This window comes from Procambarus clarkii, chromosome 47 (genome assembly GCF_040958095.1).
Source record: "Procambarus clarkii isolate CNS0578487 chromosome 47, FALCON_Pclarkii_2.0, whole genome shotgun sequence".
NCBI classification, from domain to species: domain Eukaryota; kingdom Metazoa; phylum Arthropoda; class Malacostraca; order Decapoda; family Cambaridae; genus Procambarus; species Procambarus clarkii.
Window position 1 is genome coordinate 20,395,740 of NC_091196.1, and position 20,844 is coordinate 20,416,583.

Genomic DNA, 20,844 nt, shown 5'->3' on the forward strand with positions numbered 1-20,844 from the left:
AGACTAACGCCGCAGGCTCGTGGAATTAGGATAACGTTAGTACGGTTGATGTCGTTATTAACTCACAATCGGGGCTTCCGGTCGAGACAGAAATTGGTTGGGAACGTTTCCGTTCACCTGATACCTCCGCTCACCTAACAGGAAAATGGTAGCGGGAAGTTAGGGAACTTTTTAACAAAATTTAAATTTTGCCCCGAGGGGCGAGTTTATTGGGCAGCGCCACTCATCTTGTGAGTGGACACACCGCCATAGTGACAGTATTGGGCAGCGCCACTCATCCTGTGAATGGACACACCGCCATAGTGACAGTATTGGGCAGCGCCACTCATCCTGTGAGTGGACACACCGCCATAGTGACAGTATTGGGCAGCGCCACTCATCCTGTGAATGGACACACCGCCATAGTGACAGTATTGGGCAGCGCCACTCATCCTGTGAATGGACACACCGCCATAGTGACAGTATTGGGCAGCGCCACTCATCCTGTGAGTGGACACACCGCCATAGTGACAGTATTGGGCAGCGCCACTCATCCTGTGAATGGACACACCGCCATAGTGACAGTATTGGGCAGCGCCACTCATCCTGTGAGTGGACACACCGCCATAGTGACAGTATTGGGCAGCGCCACTCATCCTGTGAGTGGACACACCGCCATAGTGACAGTATTGGGCAGCGCCACTCATCCTGTGAATGGACACACCGCCATAGTGACAGTATTGGGCAGCGCCACTCATCCTGTGAGTGGACACACCGCCATAGTGACAGTATTGGGCAGCGCCACTCATCCTGTGAGTGGACACACCGCCATAGCAGCATTTACAACACTCCCCAACAGGAAGAAAACCCGCTGGGTTGTTCATCCTGTCACTGTTGGGGGAGTTGTATCCTGGGGAGGGCAAGAACTAGACCTGAAGTTGCTAGAAAAGAATAGAAAACGAGGAAATGTTCACAATAAATACCAATAGAACAAGAGGTCATGAATGGAAGCTTAAGACTCAGATGATTCAGAGAGATATTAGAAAAGTTTTTTTTTAGCGTAATAGTGAGAAAAGGTAATGAACTAAATGAGGCTGTAGAAGCGAATTCCATTCATAATTTTAAAGGTAGACAATATAAGGGGAATAGGTCAGCAGTCAGTGCATTAGACAATAAGCGACTAGGAAGACGAGATCCAAGAGCTGAAGCTCAGTCCTGCAGCCACAAATACATAGGTACAAACAGGTGAGCACATACACAGTCATTTTCATCGAATGACTTATTACTGCACAATACATATTCTCTTGGTTGATGTGGTAGTCGCTCTGTAGGTAAAGTTAACCACGGTTGGGTTTGGCCAGTATTGGATGGGTTACACTACTGTTACGCCACACACAACAACTAGTTTACCTTTGATACGGGTGCCTTGACAGAGCCATGCACGGGCTTCCTGTCCCCGGCTAAGTATATATACCCCACCCCAAACATGGGTACAAACAACACACACAAAAAACCCGAACGTCAATAAGCGAAGAGAGAGAGAGAGACTTTGAGAGAGAGAGAGACGGTTTGCAATTCCTTAACACTTCTTGCATTCGACTCGTTGCTAAATAGTTTATTGCCATTTAATTACACTTTAAATACTATACAGAGTTCATATAATATAAAATACAGCGGCAAGAGAGCATCAAATAACATCTAGGCAAATGTTGACCTTTGCCTAGGCGTCCCCCAACAGAGCACCATAGTTACAGCCCCGCTCCTGTGCCAGGTAAGTCCACAGCGGGCTCACCATAGCCCGTGCTACTTGCCCCGCTCCTGTGCCAGGTAAGTTACGGGCTCACCATAGCCCGTGCTACTTGCCCCGCTCCTGTGCCAGGTAAGTTACGGGCTCACCATAGCCCGTGCTACTAGGAACGTGTTCCGAGTAGCTGAATCTCTAACAACAACAACCCACAGAGCAACTGGTACTGCCCAACTGGTACACATCTATACACTTTACCTTCGACAGTAGAACACGAATTCCAGCACTCACCTGCAACAAAAAAATAGAGGGTTAGCGCTATATATATTCAATAGTCGAAGGCCATGCCTTTATAAAATATATTTTCTTCAAAATAACACTCACATTCTAATGAAAACAGGTTAAAGAACAAATAAAGATTTGCCCCATAAATTGTTGAGTAAAGTTACCATCTGCCGTGTGGTCGGACTGCGACGGTCAGAGAGCTACGATTCACCAACCATTTACGCATCTATTTACGAAACCTGTATATCTTTCAACAATTATGGCCTTTTTTACATTCATTACAGTTCAAGGGCTTCCAAACATCACAAACGAAGGACATTATTGTTATAAACAACCTCGTAGTTCTTCGGGGCTTAAACTGCTTAATAAATGTAAACAAAGGCGCTATGATTCTCGAAAGATGTACAGGTTACGCACGTGGATGCGGAAATACTTGAAGAAGGCTACGGTTCGAACCCCGATTGTCACAGGCGGACGAGTACCATTTCTTCCTCTACTCACACACCGTAGTTCATTGTCTTTGTATCCCTTTCAAATGCTACACAGTTATGGTGGCTAACCTCTTTAACTCCACTAAGACAGCCAGCATATAGCATATAATTAACGTATTTACAGTACCTTATAAACAAATAATGTCTTATTGATCACCGTATTCTAGGTTGCATCTGACCAGATGTTCTCCCCCATTATCCTTTCTACTTAGCCACGTGCACTGATTTTGTTAATAAATTGTAAGTTATAAAGTATATGTTCCCTGATGATCAAACCATAAATAAGAAGATGAAGAAGCGACGATGTTTCGGTCCGTCCAGGACCATTCTCAAGCCTCAAATCCTGGACCATTACCTGATAATGGTCCAGGACGAACGTCGTCGCTTCTCCATCTTCTGAGTTGTGGTTTGGTTATCATGTCTTCGGCCACGTTATCATGACTCATCGTGTGTATATGTACCATATTCAAACCAAAATCCATATTGGAATGAAACGAATGGCATCAACTACTAATGCGGATGTGCGTATATGGCAAGAACAAGATTGAGGTTGAAACTGAAACAAAGTTTACTGAGGTATAAATACACACAAAGGTATGAATGAGGTGGTTCAAGCTATTCTCACTCCCCGTTCAGCACAACGTGTTCATACACACAGCACAAACAATCAACATATCACCCTTTCTTTTCCCCCGTCCCATCCCAAATCCTTATCCTGACCCCTTCCAAGTGCTGTATAGTCGTGATGGCTTGGCGCTTTCCCCTGATAACTCCCTCCCTCACCGAACAATCAGTGTGATTGGCCTCCCCACTGCTAGGCGTCCCCCATTACTTGCCCCGCTCCTGTGCCAGGTAAGTTACGGGCTCACCATACCCCGTGCTGCTTGGAACTTGTTCCGAGTAGCTGAATCTATAACAACAACAATAACAACAGAGGCATTCAGATGAAAAGAAACGTTAGCCAAACGCTTCTCCTACCGCGGGTATCGAACCCTGGGACCTTTCATCTGTGACCCGCCTGTGCTCCACCCGCCTCGGTTCCTATTTTAAGCATTAGCCCCCACTAAACTTAATGAGAGGAAACGCAAGAGAAGACGTGAACCAGGTGATTCGTGCCCTCTGTTCTCCCACCAAACCCTCAACACGACCGTAAACACAACTCCCTGGGCTCCCCGCGCACGAGTACAATCTGCTGATTCAGACACAAGTCTTGCCAAATCACCAATGAACAACCTGATCTTTGATCTACTTAAGTCACTAGGATTCCATGGCTGGAAATTGATCAAGGAATATTTGCTTGCTTGAATCGTATTGAAAAAATAAAGCAATGAAAGCAAGCCTACTAACATCAATTACAATACAATACAATTTTATTTAGGTAAGGTACATACATACAATAAATATTTACAAGGATTGTTTAACTTATAGGTATAGCTAGTACATACAATGCCTAAAGCCACTATTACGCAAAGCGTTTCGGGCATGATAAATTAATTCGGACAAATCGATCACAAACATAAATCGAATTGTGCATCATAGACAAGTTGTGATGCAAATATCGTGACACTTTTGTGTGAAAAAAATTGTACCGTAGCTCTTATCCTCAACATCTGCACCTTCTGGGAAAATTCAACTTGTGCACGGACTCCGGACACTCGAGCTAGTAAATGGTAGGACAACAGGAATTGAAATTCTCCTTTGAGATTTCCAATACCCTCGCACCCTCCGAAACACATCACATATAAGCCTACTCGTTGCAGTTAAAAATTATGCGGGTCAACGATAAACAACCTTAAATTACCATCACAATAACAAATGCAAACGAGAAAGGTATGTGAAATCTTCAATAAATAATGTAATAACTTTCAGCCTTCCATTTGACTTGCCAACAACAAATTAAATTCATATTTCATGCGGTATTTGGTAAAATATAACTACAACGACAATAACTTTAAACTCTGCGATGTTAAATCATCTTGGCCGAAACGCTATGCCTATTAGTGGCTTTAGGTATTGTATGTACTAACTCTATCTATAAATCTAACATTATGTTTGTAACTCATCATCTATGTATGAACTTTTACCTGAATATAAATTTGAATTTATTGGAATCTTACATTATCTTCTGATATAAAATACTGTGCGACTACAACAGATGCGAGCCATGTCAAATCAGAATTAGGAACGTTTGAAAATCTAACTGTACTCGCACTTGTGTAAACTGTAATGGCAGTAACATGCTGCTGTTCAACATGTCTCACAGTTCCTTAGAAAGGAAATAACTTAAGAACAAAACCTTGAGGGGCACAAGTAGGCTTCTTAAGAAAAACTAGACCCGAGTCACGACTCGACAACCTTTCCTCCATTTTAGAATCCTTTTGAAGATGGCTCAAATATAGAGAAAGGTTATTCATAACTTTTTGTAAAGCATAATGCTTTGATGGTGAATTACAGAACAACCCTATATCCACACACACGCACGAACAGCGTGTACATACTACATGGTTCAACAAAGTGCCAAGAGGCAAAAACGAAAAGCATGAGGAAGAAGTAGGGGTCAAAGGCCAAAAGAAAACAGGAATATACATGTATTAGCAACGGAGCTAATACATGTATATGAAAAAAAAGTGCCAATGAAACTACGAAAATGACGTTGCTTTTAAAGCAAAGAAGCAACCAAAACTACTACACAATCAAGGAATGACAGTGAACGATCAAGTGACAAGATTACAAAAAAAAAAAAAACAGGAGGGGAATACTGTATACAGAAAGTGATAAGGAAATTTGCCAGGAACTAAATGTCGGTTTCATTAGTATGTTCACAACTCAGCCACAAGAGGAGATAACCTTAGATAAGAGGTGATAAATATTAAGGTGGCAGTAGAGGAAGAAAGGAAACAACTAGCAACACTAAAGCTGTTGGACCAATCAAACCCACATTTCAGACCTCATAGGACTCATTGGTTGTTGCAATAGAAGCCACTCCTACTTACAGAAGGGAATGTGGAAAGGGGAGTATCGACTGCAACCACTATGACACTCGCCACACAATCACAAATCACCTTGCAAAGTTTGGCGAGATATCTGGCCACAAACTCGAACAGAAAATTAGGTAAACAGACATTTTCCCTCGTTTAATGAAGACTCAATAAGTATATTTATTTTGTATTTATTTTTTCATTTCTAGATTATCTTTAAACACATTTTTAATGATTGTTCATAGTACAGTACTGTAAATATGGAAAGAATGCATCCATTTCCTATAAATGCAAACAAAAATTGAGAATCCTCATGGGATTAGTTGGTAGGACCATGGGCTGCTGCTTTTGTGGTCTGCAGCTCAAGGCTCTGATGGTTCAAGTGTGGGAGGGAATTATCAGGGGAAAGCACCAAGCTATTATGACTATATAGCACTTAAAAGGGTCAGGATAAGGTTTTGTGATGCGACGGAGAAAAGGAATGGTGCCCAACCACTTGGACGGTCAGGAATTAAACGCCGACCTGCACGAAGTGAGACAGTTGCTCTATCGCCCAGCCCTAGTGGTTGGGCACCATTCCTTTCCCGTCCCATTACAAAACCTTATCCTGACCCCTTATCCTGGCAAGTGAAAGAAACGTTATTATCCACTATACTGTATTTTGCAATTTATACGACCAGGACATGGATCACCTAAAACCTCCATGCTCAAGCGGCACACCAGGAAAGCCCCAAAGTCCCAGGTGGATACCAGTATTGTGGTATGGTTCTGGGATCCTTCCTTATTGTGGGTTCTAGTGGCCTAGTTGGTAGTACAACAAACTGCTGCTTCTGTGGTCCATAGTTTGAGGCGATGATTGACATTTTATATATATTATATTATATATATCATATTATATATATATATATATATATATATATATATATATAATCATATATGACTGAAAAGGTAAGATTAATGATTCTAACACGAATCTTCTCAATATTTCTTATGTTTTTCCTCACTGTCGAAAGAGGTTGACAAATTAACTCTCCAAAGTTCATTTTTACACTTTTTATTTTAGCCTGATGCCTAGGGATGCATTTTGCAAGGTACCTCTTTACAGTGTCAAAGATTAATTTACCATGCTTTTGCACAGGCTTATATTCTCTTTGGGTGAGGTGGTACAGAACAAGTGGATGAATGGCATAACATTGGGGACATTAATAGGGTATTAAATGTATCATCATGGGCAGCTTATGTTTTTCTGCCTGTTTGTTTCTTAGGTAGGGTTATTGGATCCTTTCTCTGCGTTGACTCGGGGTCTTGAAGTGGATAGGATGTAATTGTGTGTTAACTATGTAATTAATCTGTTAATGTAACATTGGACATAATTATATCATAATCATATCCACTTCAAGACCCTGAGCCAACGCAGAGACAAGATCATTTACTGTCGAATTACTAAGATCGATTTACTGACCTCACCCAGGATGCAACCCCCACAACACGCCGACTAATCCTGAGTACCTACATAGTATTAGGTGAATAGATGCATTAGGTGAGAGGAAAGGAAAAGTGCTCAACCATTTCTGTTCAGCCCGGGATTTGAACTCGGAATTCTCGAATGTGCATCATCGACGAACACTAAAATTACCATGATTTGCCATTTCACTGGTAAATATTATCTATGAAAAAATAAACATTATTACTATGCATATAAAGTACTGAACGTAGACAAATTTTGAAGAATGTGGCATCATCACACCCAAAAAATATTTAAGAAAAATATTTAGTTTGAGCCCATTTTTTTGTATTTTCCTTCAGTCACCCATATGTACTCTCTCTCCTACAATGTTTTCCTTTAAATTTCACAGGGAAAACACAAAAATAAGGGTTAAATCTTTATCTAAATTTGAAAAACTAACATCAGTATCAGAATTTAATATACAATTCTGTGTTTTAATATACAATTCTGTGTATCCAAGGAAATACAGGGTGCAACAGCTCATGAATTTAATCTGTTCGCAGAGACTGTTCGTAACCCGAAAAACTCGTAAACCGAAGTGAATTTTCCCATAAGGAATAATATAAATTGAATTAATCTGTTCCACACTCCCAAAAATATTAACTTCAAAGTAAATTTTATACCTAATTCACCCAAATCTTTAGTACTAAAGTATGTACAAGTTATTGCTTACCTTTATTGATGACTCTTGTTGGTGTATGGAAGATGGTGAGGATGGGGGGAGGAGGAGAGGTGTTAGTGTTTGGAAGGGAAGTCCCCTTTCATTATAAGATCAGGCAGTGATGACTTCTCTGGGGTACTTACTCACTCTCTCCTACATTTTGCAGGTGTACCACTAGGACCTGGTTATGGCTCACTTATCTACAAAGAATCTGTCTAAAGACACTTTGTTTTTCCCTACATTTTAACACTTGTCTGTAGTGAGACATCACATTGCCATTTGAAAGGTCAATGCAACAGCCTGCTACAGCTTTATCTGGGCGAGTTTTTTCAACAAAACTTTGCAGTTCTTTCCATACTTTACACATTTTCTTAATGAGGAAGGGACATCCTTTACTGTCTACTCACAACTATTTTCTTAGGTTGAACCTTACCACTGACTTTCTTGGGACCCATGGCGAGGTATATAATAATTACTTTTATGTTCAAATACCCAAAAATCCGAAAAACAAATTCTTTACAAAGAATTCAGGCGCGATTGTCACTAGGCGGGAGGCACTGGTAAACTGAGGAGCGGTCACTGTGCCACCATGCGCTAGGTTGGCCATACACGTATCAACAAACTACGTTACCCAAGGCAAAGTTCGTAACCCAATTAGGATTTTACAAAGAAATTGGGCTTGTAACCCAAAAGTTCGTAAAGAGGGGCATTTGTAAGCTGAGGTGTCACTGTATATGGAATTAGTAGCTTTCAAACATTTTAGAATAGTGCACTTTATGGGTTAAGGGGAGCTTAAAAATGGCAAGCATGCAATTAGTTGTCTAATTAGAGCGACTTTCCATCCACAAGTGCTAGTACATCCACAAGTGCTAGTACAGTACTTACAGTTACTATAAAATAAAGACTGTTGCACACAAAAAGTCCACATTTTGCACTATTAATTTTGTAAGGGCATGAGAGAGATAGCAACAAGCAAATATTTGCCGGAAATGCTATGCGTATTAGTGGCTTTAGGTATTGTATGTGCTACGTAGCTCTATCTATAAATCCAACATTATGTTTGTAAATCAACTATGTACTTTTCCTGAATAAATTTATTTATTTATTTATACTTATTTATTTATATTTCTTTTTTTTCCATGGCCTAGGATAGTACATACTGTATATGCACTAAAGTTAGGCACTAGGTTGCAAATATTAGGACAAGAATTGCTTATTTAGGCCTGGGACAGGTTAAGTTTATTATTATTACTCTGTTTCACTTTTCCTTAGGCCCTTTAATATTCCATTACATAGTACAAAACATGAACTTTTAAAATACAGTACAACAGCCCATATTTTTGTATATTCCATCCACAGTAGTTATAGATACAGTACTATTATTTTTGGAGGATGGGTTGAATTAGAGACATGTTAAGCAGAATAAATATGAGATATTCAGAAATGTAGAAAGCAACTGCAGTATGCAGATGAGAAGTCATAATAAAGTGGCTGATATATGTTGACCAAACCACACGCTAGAAAGTGAAGGGACGACGACATTTCGGTCTGTCCGGGACCATTCTCAAGTCGATTGTGAATGTCACAATCGACTTGAGACTGGTCCAGGATGGACCGAAACGTCGTCGTCCCTACACTTTCTAGTGTGTGGTTTGGTCAACAACTGCAGTAGTTTCTTCATTGCCATAATTTAAGTTATAAAATAAAGTGTTGCAACAAAGCAGTACTCACCACATAGCCTGCACGGAGATAGGCTTGAAGATGTGTTTCCGCCCACTAGTACACACACTGAAGCCACTGTAGCCAAAAGGAAAAAGGATTAGCATTAAAACTGACAAAGCTAAAGCCATTAGAAATACAGAAAAGTGAAGAAAGCTCAAGAGGTAGGACAACATTGGAGCCAAAGCTATAAAGTACTGTACTTTGAATTGATAACAAATGATCTAAGCCTGGAATTGATAACAAATGATCTAAGACTCAGCCTTGGGCTGTGCTTCTGGAAAGGCATTAGTACCCTATGGTAAAGCACATCCTAGTGGAAAGGATTGCATTAGTACCCTGTAGTAAAGCAGTTCCATGTGGGAAGGGTGGCAAATAGCATCTTATAGTAAAGTACAGCCTATTGGAAAGGATGGTATTAAGAACCTATATTGAAGCACTTTCTAGTCGAAAGAAAGGCATTTACAGCCTATGGAAATATGCTTCCTAGTGGGATGTATGGTATTTCACATTGTATCTTCACCAAAACTCAACTCTTAAAACATGCCAAATATAAAAGCATGTAAATATATACGTGCTAGTAAATATAAAAAAACACGAGATATGAATGTGAACATGCATTCAAGAAAGGTGTACAGTCATTTGTGTATTTAACAACTGGAGTATTAATACACATTTATGAAGACATAATTACCAAAGTTTTACACAAGTGTAGAGCAGTGTCAGGACAAGAGCTATGTTTGCTGTGTCTGTCTTTCCTATAATCCTTATCATAATGTGATGCTTTGAAACTATTGATGGTTTCTGCATCCACCAAAACCATGAACCATAGGCTTGTGTATGCATTTGCATATATTAATATGTAATCCCATTCTTGTTACTGGCATTTTTATCTGTAATTCATTACAACAATTTAAATTAATTTTTCACTTTCCCATACACAAGTATCATTGCTGGTTTTAAAAGTCATTAACTCTCATTACCTTGGACCGAGGATCAGCGGTCCATAGCTATTCAATACCCTCCCAGCAAACATAATAAATATTACTCGAACAAATGTGTCCTTCAAGGAAAAATTAGACACATTCCTGGAAGATATACCAGACCAACAGGGTTGCAGTGGGCATGTGAGCCCATGGGCTCTCAAAGCAACAACCTGCAACAGCCTAAGTAGAACAACTCTGAGAACACACTCCAGGCACAATCCGAGTCATGCATCCTTGGTTCACTGGATAATTAGTCAGGGGATTTCTGTTTGTTTGCAGCCTGCAGAGCCAGTAGAACTCAGCAGATCTGGCATAGCCTGCAACAACTTGTTCAATTTCCCCACTAAAAATTTGAGCATTTTTTTCTAACAAATATTGTTTATTATTGCAAACAGAATGACAATTTGTAAACAGGATGAAATCATGTACCGTGAATGTTAAGTGTTTTCTAATTACATTTACCACATTTATGACTCCAAAAAGTTTATTTTAATGTGGAGCTTAGAGACCTGACCAAGTATTTTTAATGCATAGGTTGTAAACTCTTAAAATGCTCTGCATATTAGTAACTTTATGCACTGTACATAAATATTGAATGCATTACAAATTACCAGAACTCCTTCTCATTCTAACTATTCAAACTTATTTTTAACGTACAAAAATGTAACAACTCTTGTATATATCTCAAAAAAACAAAAAAAAAAACAAAAAAAAACACTTCAACATATCATACATATACTGCAACACCATCTCCATATGCAATGGAGTATAATCCAGGACAACATTGCATTTAATCCCAATCATGTGTCCTCAACATACAGAAGAATGAGCTGATGGGGAAGAAAACTTCCACTGTGACAGTGCTATTCCTTCTTATTAACCTAAACATGCATGCTAAGCCAATTTGTGACATTTTATAAAGTCTATACCCTTATCCTATTTTATATCCACTGGCATAATCCACAACCAATTAACCAAGTAAATTTGTACATCCATACATCATTACCCAATTTCCCTCTTTCATGGGATGAAAATGCAACAACCAAGAAAAAAATTTGAGTAATGCAGGAAAAGATGACTAGAGATATTACATCATAAAACATCAACAAATATACTCCAACATTCATCCACAGCAGCACCCCACTGCTTCCCAAGATCAAGTGTACAGTGGTCCACATGAATTGTCATATACATTACATACAAAATACAGTGAATGACTTCCACATAAACTCACCCATCACCATCGAGGCTAATTCTGGTGTCAGCAAGAACTGGTAATACAAGTCCGAGGGAAGGTTTCTCCACAGTAAAATCTATACCAAGCAAACAGTCCTCCTCTTTATCCTGGCGCCCAGTCCTTCCCACCACAGCCAGGTAACGTACACGGCCCACGTGCTGTGATTCCAAACGGACAGCCTGCAAAAAATAATTTAATGACTAGCATTCACAGTAAATAAAAAGCATAAGCAATCATTCTGTGATGTTTTCAAGTTAATCACCCTGACTGTGTGACTGCACCATATTACTGTATTATTGTTAATACAACTAAATACAGGTATATATAGGAAATAAGAAGCTGTTATATTTAATGTGACTAACACTATAGAACTATAGTGACATATATCCAAATAAAGATTTATGATTTAAGTGAGCCAAGGCAATGGAAAATCAATTAAGGGAGAACCACAGATTGGATACGCAGAGTAAGCAAACACCCTAGGTAAATATCTGAACGAGTCCAATATTAATAAACTTAAGAAATAATTAAACTGCTTGCAAGACACCATGGAATACCCTTTTAATTTTGATTATGACTTAATTAGGCAGCTTGGTTTCAAAAACCACTCTAAATAAAGAACAGAACATTTATGTCTACAAAGAAATTAATACTGACCATGTGCAACGTGTCCCCGGGGCACAGGAGGTGCAGCATGGCCTGCAGGTGACCTTGGATATCAGGCGGAGCAGTACCTGTACGACGACCTCGACCCAACTGACACTCATTTTTTGGTAGCAATACTCCAAAACCTGAAAATAGAAAGTAGACACACTGAAACCAAATCCTGTACTCTATGCCAAATTATATATAGATATATATGAATGTAAGTATATACAGTGCAAGGTTCCTTTATTTGAAAGTTCCAAATGCCCATGTATTTAAAGTGAGGCCTTGTACTATTCAGGTTTATCAGCGAGTGAATGAGTGGAGCAAATGAGTGGAGTGAGTGAGTGGAGTGAGTGAGTGGGAGGAGTGGGTGGAGTGAGTGAGTGAGTGAAATTATAAATGTTATAAAAACAAAGACTCACCCTTAACTGCAAAGTAGTATTCACTCAAACTGAAAAAAAAAATCATAATCAATTCAGTATAATAAATTATTAAATTAAATTATTAAATTGAACTATTATTGTAAATATAGTGGGAACCCATTTACACAAATACTCCCTTTTTTTGATTCTTGAGTTATCCAGAAATAGAAATATCTAGTTTTCTATCCTTATTTATGGGATAATAAATGGGACTTCCTGGTAAATGGCAGTCCAACCCCATTAACTAGGAAGCCTCTATGCCGCTTGCAAGAAAATATAAACAATTTCCTTAGCCAACTTAACCAATTAAGCCTATCCAAGCTATTGTACCAAGAGATAAGATAAATACAAAAGAAGTGCAATAGTTATTAATGCGAGCACACACACACATACATTTATGACATAAAATGTTGCACAAGTGCACAAATAGTAGTGTCACTAAATATGCTGAGGCACGCATCAATTGTGACTACCGACCTTCACTATCTTGCTGCAAAGTACAGTACTACATAATATTTATCCTTTATCCATGTACGTAAGATGTAATCTTGTAGGGAATACTATGTCATATATCAGTGCATGCTATTTATATATGCAGCATTCTGTTATAATTTTCAAAATAATTTGCAATAACAAACTCCAAAATTATTTTTCTATTTTTTTTAAATGAGGTTTGCTCCAATTTTTAATAGTGATTAATGCATTTCTAATATAACAAACGATATATATACAATTCCATTTAGTTTTGATTTTAACTTAAATTTTGTAATGAGAAGGGATATGAAGAGTGAATGTGTAAATAAGTCTGCAGTTAAGTGCAACCTAACCTAGCTTAACTGAAACCAGTATTATACTACAATTTAATAATTATTTATTTACACCCCATTATCCGTGGATTAACAGGATTAAGGGCAAAAGACACATATATATTAAATATAAAAATATCAATTGTTTTTCTACAAATACATTGGTGACTTCCTATTAAAACACCATTATAGATATTTTTAGCACATATACTGTATCTGATAAAATAAATGCCAAAATAGCAAAAACTGACTAAAAATATATCTTGCTAAAAATATATCTAATAACCCAGATTTCAGTCATCCAAACAATCAGAGAAAACAGACCAAATATCCATTTGGTCTGGATTATCGAGATCACACTGTACTACATTTTTAATAGAAGTATTTAAATTAAATTTGCCAAATAGAATTATTTAAATGTAAATTATAAATGTGGCTAAATATACCATAGTGCAGGCATGTCAAACATGTGACCCTTTGCAAGCACACCTGTGGCCCACACAGGTGTGCTTGGTCATTAAACAGGTAAAATTGCAGTTTTTATCATTTAAACTATCAACATTTAATAGATTTCAAAAGCACAAAAGAAACACGAATGCAGTTGTGACTCAAGCAAGTTAAGACTTATAAAAATAAACATGACGTTAACTGTTAAACTGACCTAAATTTCGTTTTAGTATTTTAACCAGTGTTTTTTTTTTCGGATTCCACATCATCTTAAGAATAGTTAGTGCTCCTCTGGCTAAGAGAAAAAGAAAACTGAACAAAGAAGGGCGAGTGCTTCATGAAAAATGGGCATTACAGTATTTTTGCACAATGGTGAATGGAAAGATACATTGATTAATTTGCAACAACAGCATTGCCACGCCAAAAGAGCACAACTTGAAAAGACATTATGAAATTAATCACTGATCTTACGATAAATATGAGGGCCCAATGCATGTCTCAAGACTTAAGGAATTGAAGGTTAACATGAAACAGCAACAGACCTGCTTTACAAAAATTGAGACAGGGAATGTCGCTTCCATTACTGCAAGCTATGAACTTGCAGTAACAAGCTATGAACTTGCATTCATGAATGTGGCTAGCCACTAAGCCATTTGAATGCACATTGAATGTTTCTAAGTTTAAGTAAAACAAATATTTTGCAATAATTTTTATTAAATGACTTCAATTAGTTGTTGTGTGTGTGGCCCTCATGACAACACAAATGTGACCCATATGGCCCTCGGGGAACCTTCAGTTTGACATGCCTGCGGCATAGTGTATATACAGTATATAAAAATCTACAACTCATACCTCCTATTTTTCTGCTCCTCTTCCTCTATTGAATGCACTGAACTTCCATATTCCTGAAAAAAACAATACTTACCAAAATAATAATGCATTTATTAGGCAATTTGCAAAAAGTCTACCATATGAACAACTTAAGAAACACAAAGAGGAGACAAGACTTATTGAAGATGATGCTATTTTCAATAACATTTACAGTACAGTACTTTCTACTTGGAGTTTCTCAACATCGCTACCAGCATTTGTGCTTTACTGAACCAAGTGAATAATTAAACAATTAAAGTACAGTACAATATTATAAATACAATGGTGGACAGAATGAACCTTAATTAACATGCTCATAAAATTTAATTCTTTGTAAATGGCTTGTCAACTTAAGAACATAAATTTTTTAAACTCTGCAAATAAATGCAGAGGATAGCATTATTTGCAGAGCTGCTCTGCACATAAATTCAAGAAATGAGTACAATCATTTGCAGTGCAAATGTGCAAACAGATTATTCATACAACCAATCTGTGAGTAAGTGGCCCATTAAATTATGATGTATTTGTATCCTTAATCACAAAATAGCTAATGTCAAGTAAATAAACTGAGGAAAAGGCTAGAATCTAAAGCTGAGACCATTTAGAGTCCAATAATTTTTGAGGGTAGAAAACTTTCTCTAAAAAATGTATAGTTTAGTACAGGTACTCAGTATTTCAAGCTCTATGCACATTATAAAATATATTATCTCCAAAGATGCCTACCTCCATAAATAAGTTACTTTCTCTTGGGATCATAACTGAATATCACTAAGATCTCTTCATGCATTTTCCTATTGCAAGTTCCAAGTATTTTTTTGGGGGGGTTTAGGTTTCGTAGTTTTCTGTTTGAATAATCTCCAGCTTACTCAACTCCTTCCTACAGTAGTAAAAAGAACACACAACTTTGCTAATGATTAAGAACTTCACTTCTTCATACTTATTATACATCTTTTTTTCCTATTTTAAAGTACTTTTTTCAAGCAATGTACAACACTTGAATCTAAAATTTATGTTACAATTTGTGATTCAGTGATAGCTATACAGTATAGGATTGTACTTGGGAACAATACCCAAATGCAAATGTTTGTACAACACAATTTTGATATGTTGTTAATACAAAACAATTTGCATAACTAAAAGCTGTCAGTATGCTTACGCACCGAAATGTTAATAATTAATAGTATGCCTTAATTCCCATACAAATCTAAGGGTAATGGCTTTAAAGCACAACAAACCCTTTGTAACAAAGGTGAGAAAGTTGTTGAGGCACAGACGCCAGCATCACCCCCCATACTTCATGAGATATCAAGTGGCGAGACACTGTAGTGACGGACACAAGAGAGAGAGAAACATTCCTGCAGTTGTCCCTCGGAGAGTTCCCTGCAGGAGGGTCCTAAAGCCACTTACCGAGGATGGCGGCGAGCTGCTGACGCTGGGGGACCTCTGAACCGTCACCAAAGCCATTATCTCCCTAGTGAAGGCTAGACTTCACCACACACCCGACGGCTGCTCACGTCAAATCATTATAGCGTTATGAATCTAGGACAGAGTACTTCTTCTAAGCAGTGCCATATTTACAATAACAAATTCCAACAATATGACTCATTTTGAAATTAACTTTAGATCACTTTTGTTTTTCTTACGGAGATAATTTTGCAAGAATTTATTTATTTTTACATCTATTGCAATTTTTGTGTTTCTTAAGTAGCATGAAAGTTAAATTGACTCGTTTTGTATTCGGCTTTTTAGCAAACAGTTTTGTTCTCAAGTGAGTTCAGGTTCACAGTCCGCGGGGTTATGGCTAATATTTTATTTTTATATGTAATGTATATACAAGAGTTCTTACATTCTTATAAAACCACAAGCACACATAGCGTTTCAGACAAGTCCTTAATCCTAATTTTCCTCGGAATACGATCCGCCAAATTGTTTAACAACCAAGTACCCATTCACTGCTGGGTAAACAGCAGTGAAATATTATATTTCTTTGTCTAATGTTTAATTTTAAAATAAAAAAATTACAAGTTGCCAGACATATATATTTTCGATAAATTAAAATAACATTATGGTTACTTAGTCATTCATAATACGAATACTCTGGGAAATAGAGAAATATATTTTGTGAAGTGGTGGAGTCAGCAAAATGTTCAGTGATTCATGGGGATCTCCAATATTATCCCTAAAACCAATACTGAGCGAACTTTCTATTATTTTTTAATAAACAAATACATCCTGATACTTTTTTATAGTATTAAAAAGCTGAGTTATTTGAAACATATAAACAAAAAGTTATTTGAAACATACAAGCATTATCAAAATATAATTCAAATAAACAGTTGTAAGATTGTTAATATCAAATTATAGTTCTTAATTACACTGAGTATGAATTAACTACGTAATTTATTTAACGAAATCTCCACTAATGTTTGTAATTAGTATATACAAAAGAACTGTAATTATAAAATAGTCGGGTTCGTTCTTGACTCAAAATTGGGAATCCCGGTTTCGAGTCCCGAGTTTCTCATTAGGTATAATTTTAATTATGGGGTATGACTGCTGAGTGGACAGTGTCGTCTTAAGGGTCCAGGTTCGATTCCCGGCGAAGGCGGACACAAATAGGCAGAGTTTCTTTCACCCTGATGTCTCTGTTCACCTAACAATAAATAGGCCCCTGGGAATGAGACAGCTGCAAAGAGCTGCTTCCTGGGGATGTGTGTGAAAATTAGGATTAAGGACTTATCCAAAACACTTTGCATGCTAGTGGCTGTCCAAGAAAGTAAAAACTCTTGTATATATAAATAAATAAAAATAAAATAAAAAAATAAATTTAATAAAGAGTAAGTCACACTAAGTACAGGGTGCAGATATAGACAACTGTGTATCAAAGGCTTCATTTGGTTGGTTGATTTGAGTTTGCACTACTGTACTGTTATGGTACCGACACCGTCCCGGTGTGGTGGAGTGGCGATTTCTGTGCCATCTATGGATCTGCACTCCAACTCCCAGGTATTTGGCGCAACACAGATAACGCCTTCTGTTGGTAGTGGCGTGGCATTGGTGAAAGGCTCTAATTTCCTGCCTCAGTTAGGTGAGGTTGATGAGGATGACCTCTCGTGGGTGGCGTATCAATATCAATGCCATCTAGGCTGCGACTACAATTACAGTTTCAAATCCCCGGTGGAAGGGTGTTATCCTCATCCTAAGGCCACCCAGTATACTGTCTGTCTAGCTAATGACATTTTATGTTCACAGAGGTGACATAAGGAAGCGATTGCACTGAGGAGAGCAGTTTACCTTGGGCAGTCAAAAATTCTTGACTTGGTTCTGGGAGAGAACAAAGTGGCTGCCATCGGTTACAGCAGTGTGTTAGCTGCTGGTTTATGCAGTGCTGTAAGGGCCGATGTACCCGGGACTGGCCAGGAAGAGTTACGAGCCGACAGTGGTGCATCTGTCGAGAAGTGCTGCTAATGAGTAATTAAGACTTCTGCCAGGGTGCTAGCTACCCCTGTATGTGATTATTTGAAACCCCTGTCAGCATGTTGCTTAAACCTTGCCGGTGTGTATCTGTTGAGTGGAAGTGGGGTATTAGCACATCATGACGATACGGTATATGTGGACTGGCCCATGTTGAAGGTGAACTCGCCGGTGTTTGCCATTAGGTGTGGACGACATGTACCTGGAAAATGGATTCACCGGGATGTGATTAACACATCAGATGTATTGTCCCAAGTGAGAGACACTTTGTAAATGTGTAATAATACTTTATATAAAAAGTGGTGAAGGTGTAATTGTCTTGTTTATCCCTTCTTTTATTATTTGCACTACTACTTGTCACAGCCAGTTCTTGAAAACTTACCACCGACTTTGGATTGGATAAAGACAGAGGTTATAAGACATTAACAGCAATAACCCAGTTACTGGCCCAAAGTGGCTGTAACAGTACCTACGTGTTGAACCAACATTTTCCAAATGTTAGTCCTCTAAAGAATGAATGAATGTTAAGTGTTATTCTTGCGCAGGATTGAAAGTATTGATGGGTAAGCATCTTATGTTGTAGTTGCTGTCTTCCAGTCACCCACAAAGTTGTATTAAGTAGAGAACCTTTAGAACACTTGCCATATGCATAAGTTTAATTATATTAAGGCCCCCAACATATTTCTAGTATTGAAGCAACTTTTTTTTTATACATCTCTTCCTTGATTAGTTGGACGAGGAGTAGGCCATCCAGGAGTGATGCGTACTAGAGATTGGAGCTCGCTTGTGATTCCCCCAAGATATAAGATGCATCGTAGTCCTGCAAGATACTTGGCTGACTTGCTTGCTACTTCCTAGGTTCAGCTCACAAATTTTTATGGCCTTGTTGAAAATATGTTTAGGAAGAGAAAAACAATCTTGTGTGTGAGGCAGTTTAAATTTTCTGGCATTGTCATAAGTTGGGGCTTTCTGACACTTGTTGGAGCCTGTCATGTACATAATCATCCAGAATATTCTGAGATGGAGAGAGTCAATGCTAAAGACAAATTCTGAGCTTGATTACAGACTGCAAATATGTATACTGTACTTCACATGGGCACAGGCAACAGTATTTTGTATGAAGTACAGTACAGTAAACTATGGTGGCATCTACCCTTACTTTAACATAGTTAGAAGGAGCTTTGCAAGAATAAGGTACTATACAGAACTTCATTCACTCACATTCTAGATACTATCCTCATAGTTTAAACAAAGTTTTCCAGTGCAGGCTACTGATCAAATGCCCCTTAATAATAAATTATCCTGGAAGATGGGATTTTTAACATTGTTACTTATTCATTCTCCCGTTCTTAATATCCCCATAATGCATGCAAAGTTTGCCAATGAAGTCTACCAGTCACCTGACCTTGTGTGACAGATTTCTTTTAGCATCACACAACTAGCTCCTGACAGACTATTTAACCCTTCATATCATCTAAGGTAGCTGTATAAGTGCAATGTACCAAAGTATGTTGAAATTTAGGCCAGGAGCTAGGTACTGGAACTGGTTATTAAACATATGGCTACACTGAGCAATTTCAATAGCAGCTATATTAATGCTTTAGTAATTGTTTGATCCACCAAGTCTCAAAAATTAAATTAATGATTATATTTTTGTTCAATAAAAACAATTGAACATAATAAAGTTAAGTGCAATTTTAATAATATGAGAGGAGGCACAGATATGAACATGTACAGTATTCACCCATTCAGGACTGGCTAGATTCAAAGATAATTAAGGTAAAAATGCAAGCATAGCACAGTATTGTAATACAATGGAATTTAACTACTATATAATGGTAAAACATTTGCCTCAAGGCCAAATACCAAAGCCTGTTAAATTAAAAAAAATATACTGTAGGCCTACTTAAATGGAGTCTACTGGAGGTTACATTTCAGCCAACTCGAGTGTAATACTGGACTAATCTGCAAAGATGAAAAAAAAAGAGCTATGTAGACATGTAGCACTACACAATGTAAATGCGAAGTGGAAAAGAAACTCGTGAGTGATGTTACAAGATGTGATGGACTGGGATGTTAATAAGACTCCTTTCTAGAAAAACTTTTTTTAAAGAGGGGAGACTAAATGTATTAGATACACACTAAAATGCAAGTCTAAAAACAGAAATAGCACATTTAAGTCAACAAAGTAAAGAATGTTTAGTAAAAAAGGAAGAATTTTTTATTTACTCTCCACAGTTGTAAGTGCTAACAAAGCTACTACTATTGATGGCGGTGGTTGGACTCTGGTCATTTGCAGCGCTGGGCTTGCTGCTAGTCATTTAGCGCTCTAGTATAAATCAAGCTTTTTATTTTTGTGCCAATCTGATAACTTTAATCAAATCATAGCACAGGAAATTGTCATTTTACCAAAAAAGATAAATTGCTGCAAATAATGACTATCAGTCCAACATTACCTACATCTCATGTTGATGAAACTAAAATTAGTACAACAGATGATTAAAATAAAAGCAATAATTTCCACGTGCTTCTACAGTATTCAACAGATTCCACAACAAACATTTTACCTTATCAATGATTGGTTGTAATA

At 37.8% G+C, this 20,844-nt stretch overlaps 1 protein-coding gene across 2 annotated transcripts in view; it reads right to left on the reverse strand.

Annotated features, from left to right (window-relative positions):
• The window catches only part of ssh (Protein phosphatase Slingshot), a 165,692-nt gene extending 149,320 nt beyond the window's left edge, over nt 1-16,372 (reverse strand). Inside the window, exons 1-6 of one of the 2 annotated variants that reach the window (XM_045749824.2) lie at nt 16,188-16,372; nt 14,763-14,815; nt 12,658-12,686; nt 12,245-12,378; nt 11,585-11,766; nt 9,377-9,442 (exon numbers count right to left, since the gene is read on the reverse strand). In XM_045749824.2, the coding sequence (XP_045605780.2) occupies nt 9,377-9,442; nt 11,585-11,766; nt 12,245-12,378; nt 12,658-12,686; nt 14,763-14,815; nt 16,188-16,244 (521 nt within the window). In that variant the 5' untranslated portion in view covers nt 16,245-16,372. Of the gene's footprint in view, nt 1-9,376; nt 9,443-11,584; nt 11,767-12,244; nt 12,379-12,657; nt 12,687-14,762; nt 14,831-16,187 lie in introns of both variants that reach the window. The other variant, XM_045749823.2, reaches the window with a different exon arrangement.
• Between the last annotated feature and the right edge of the window lie 4,472 nt (nt 16,373-20,844).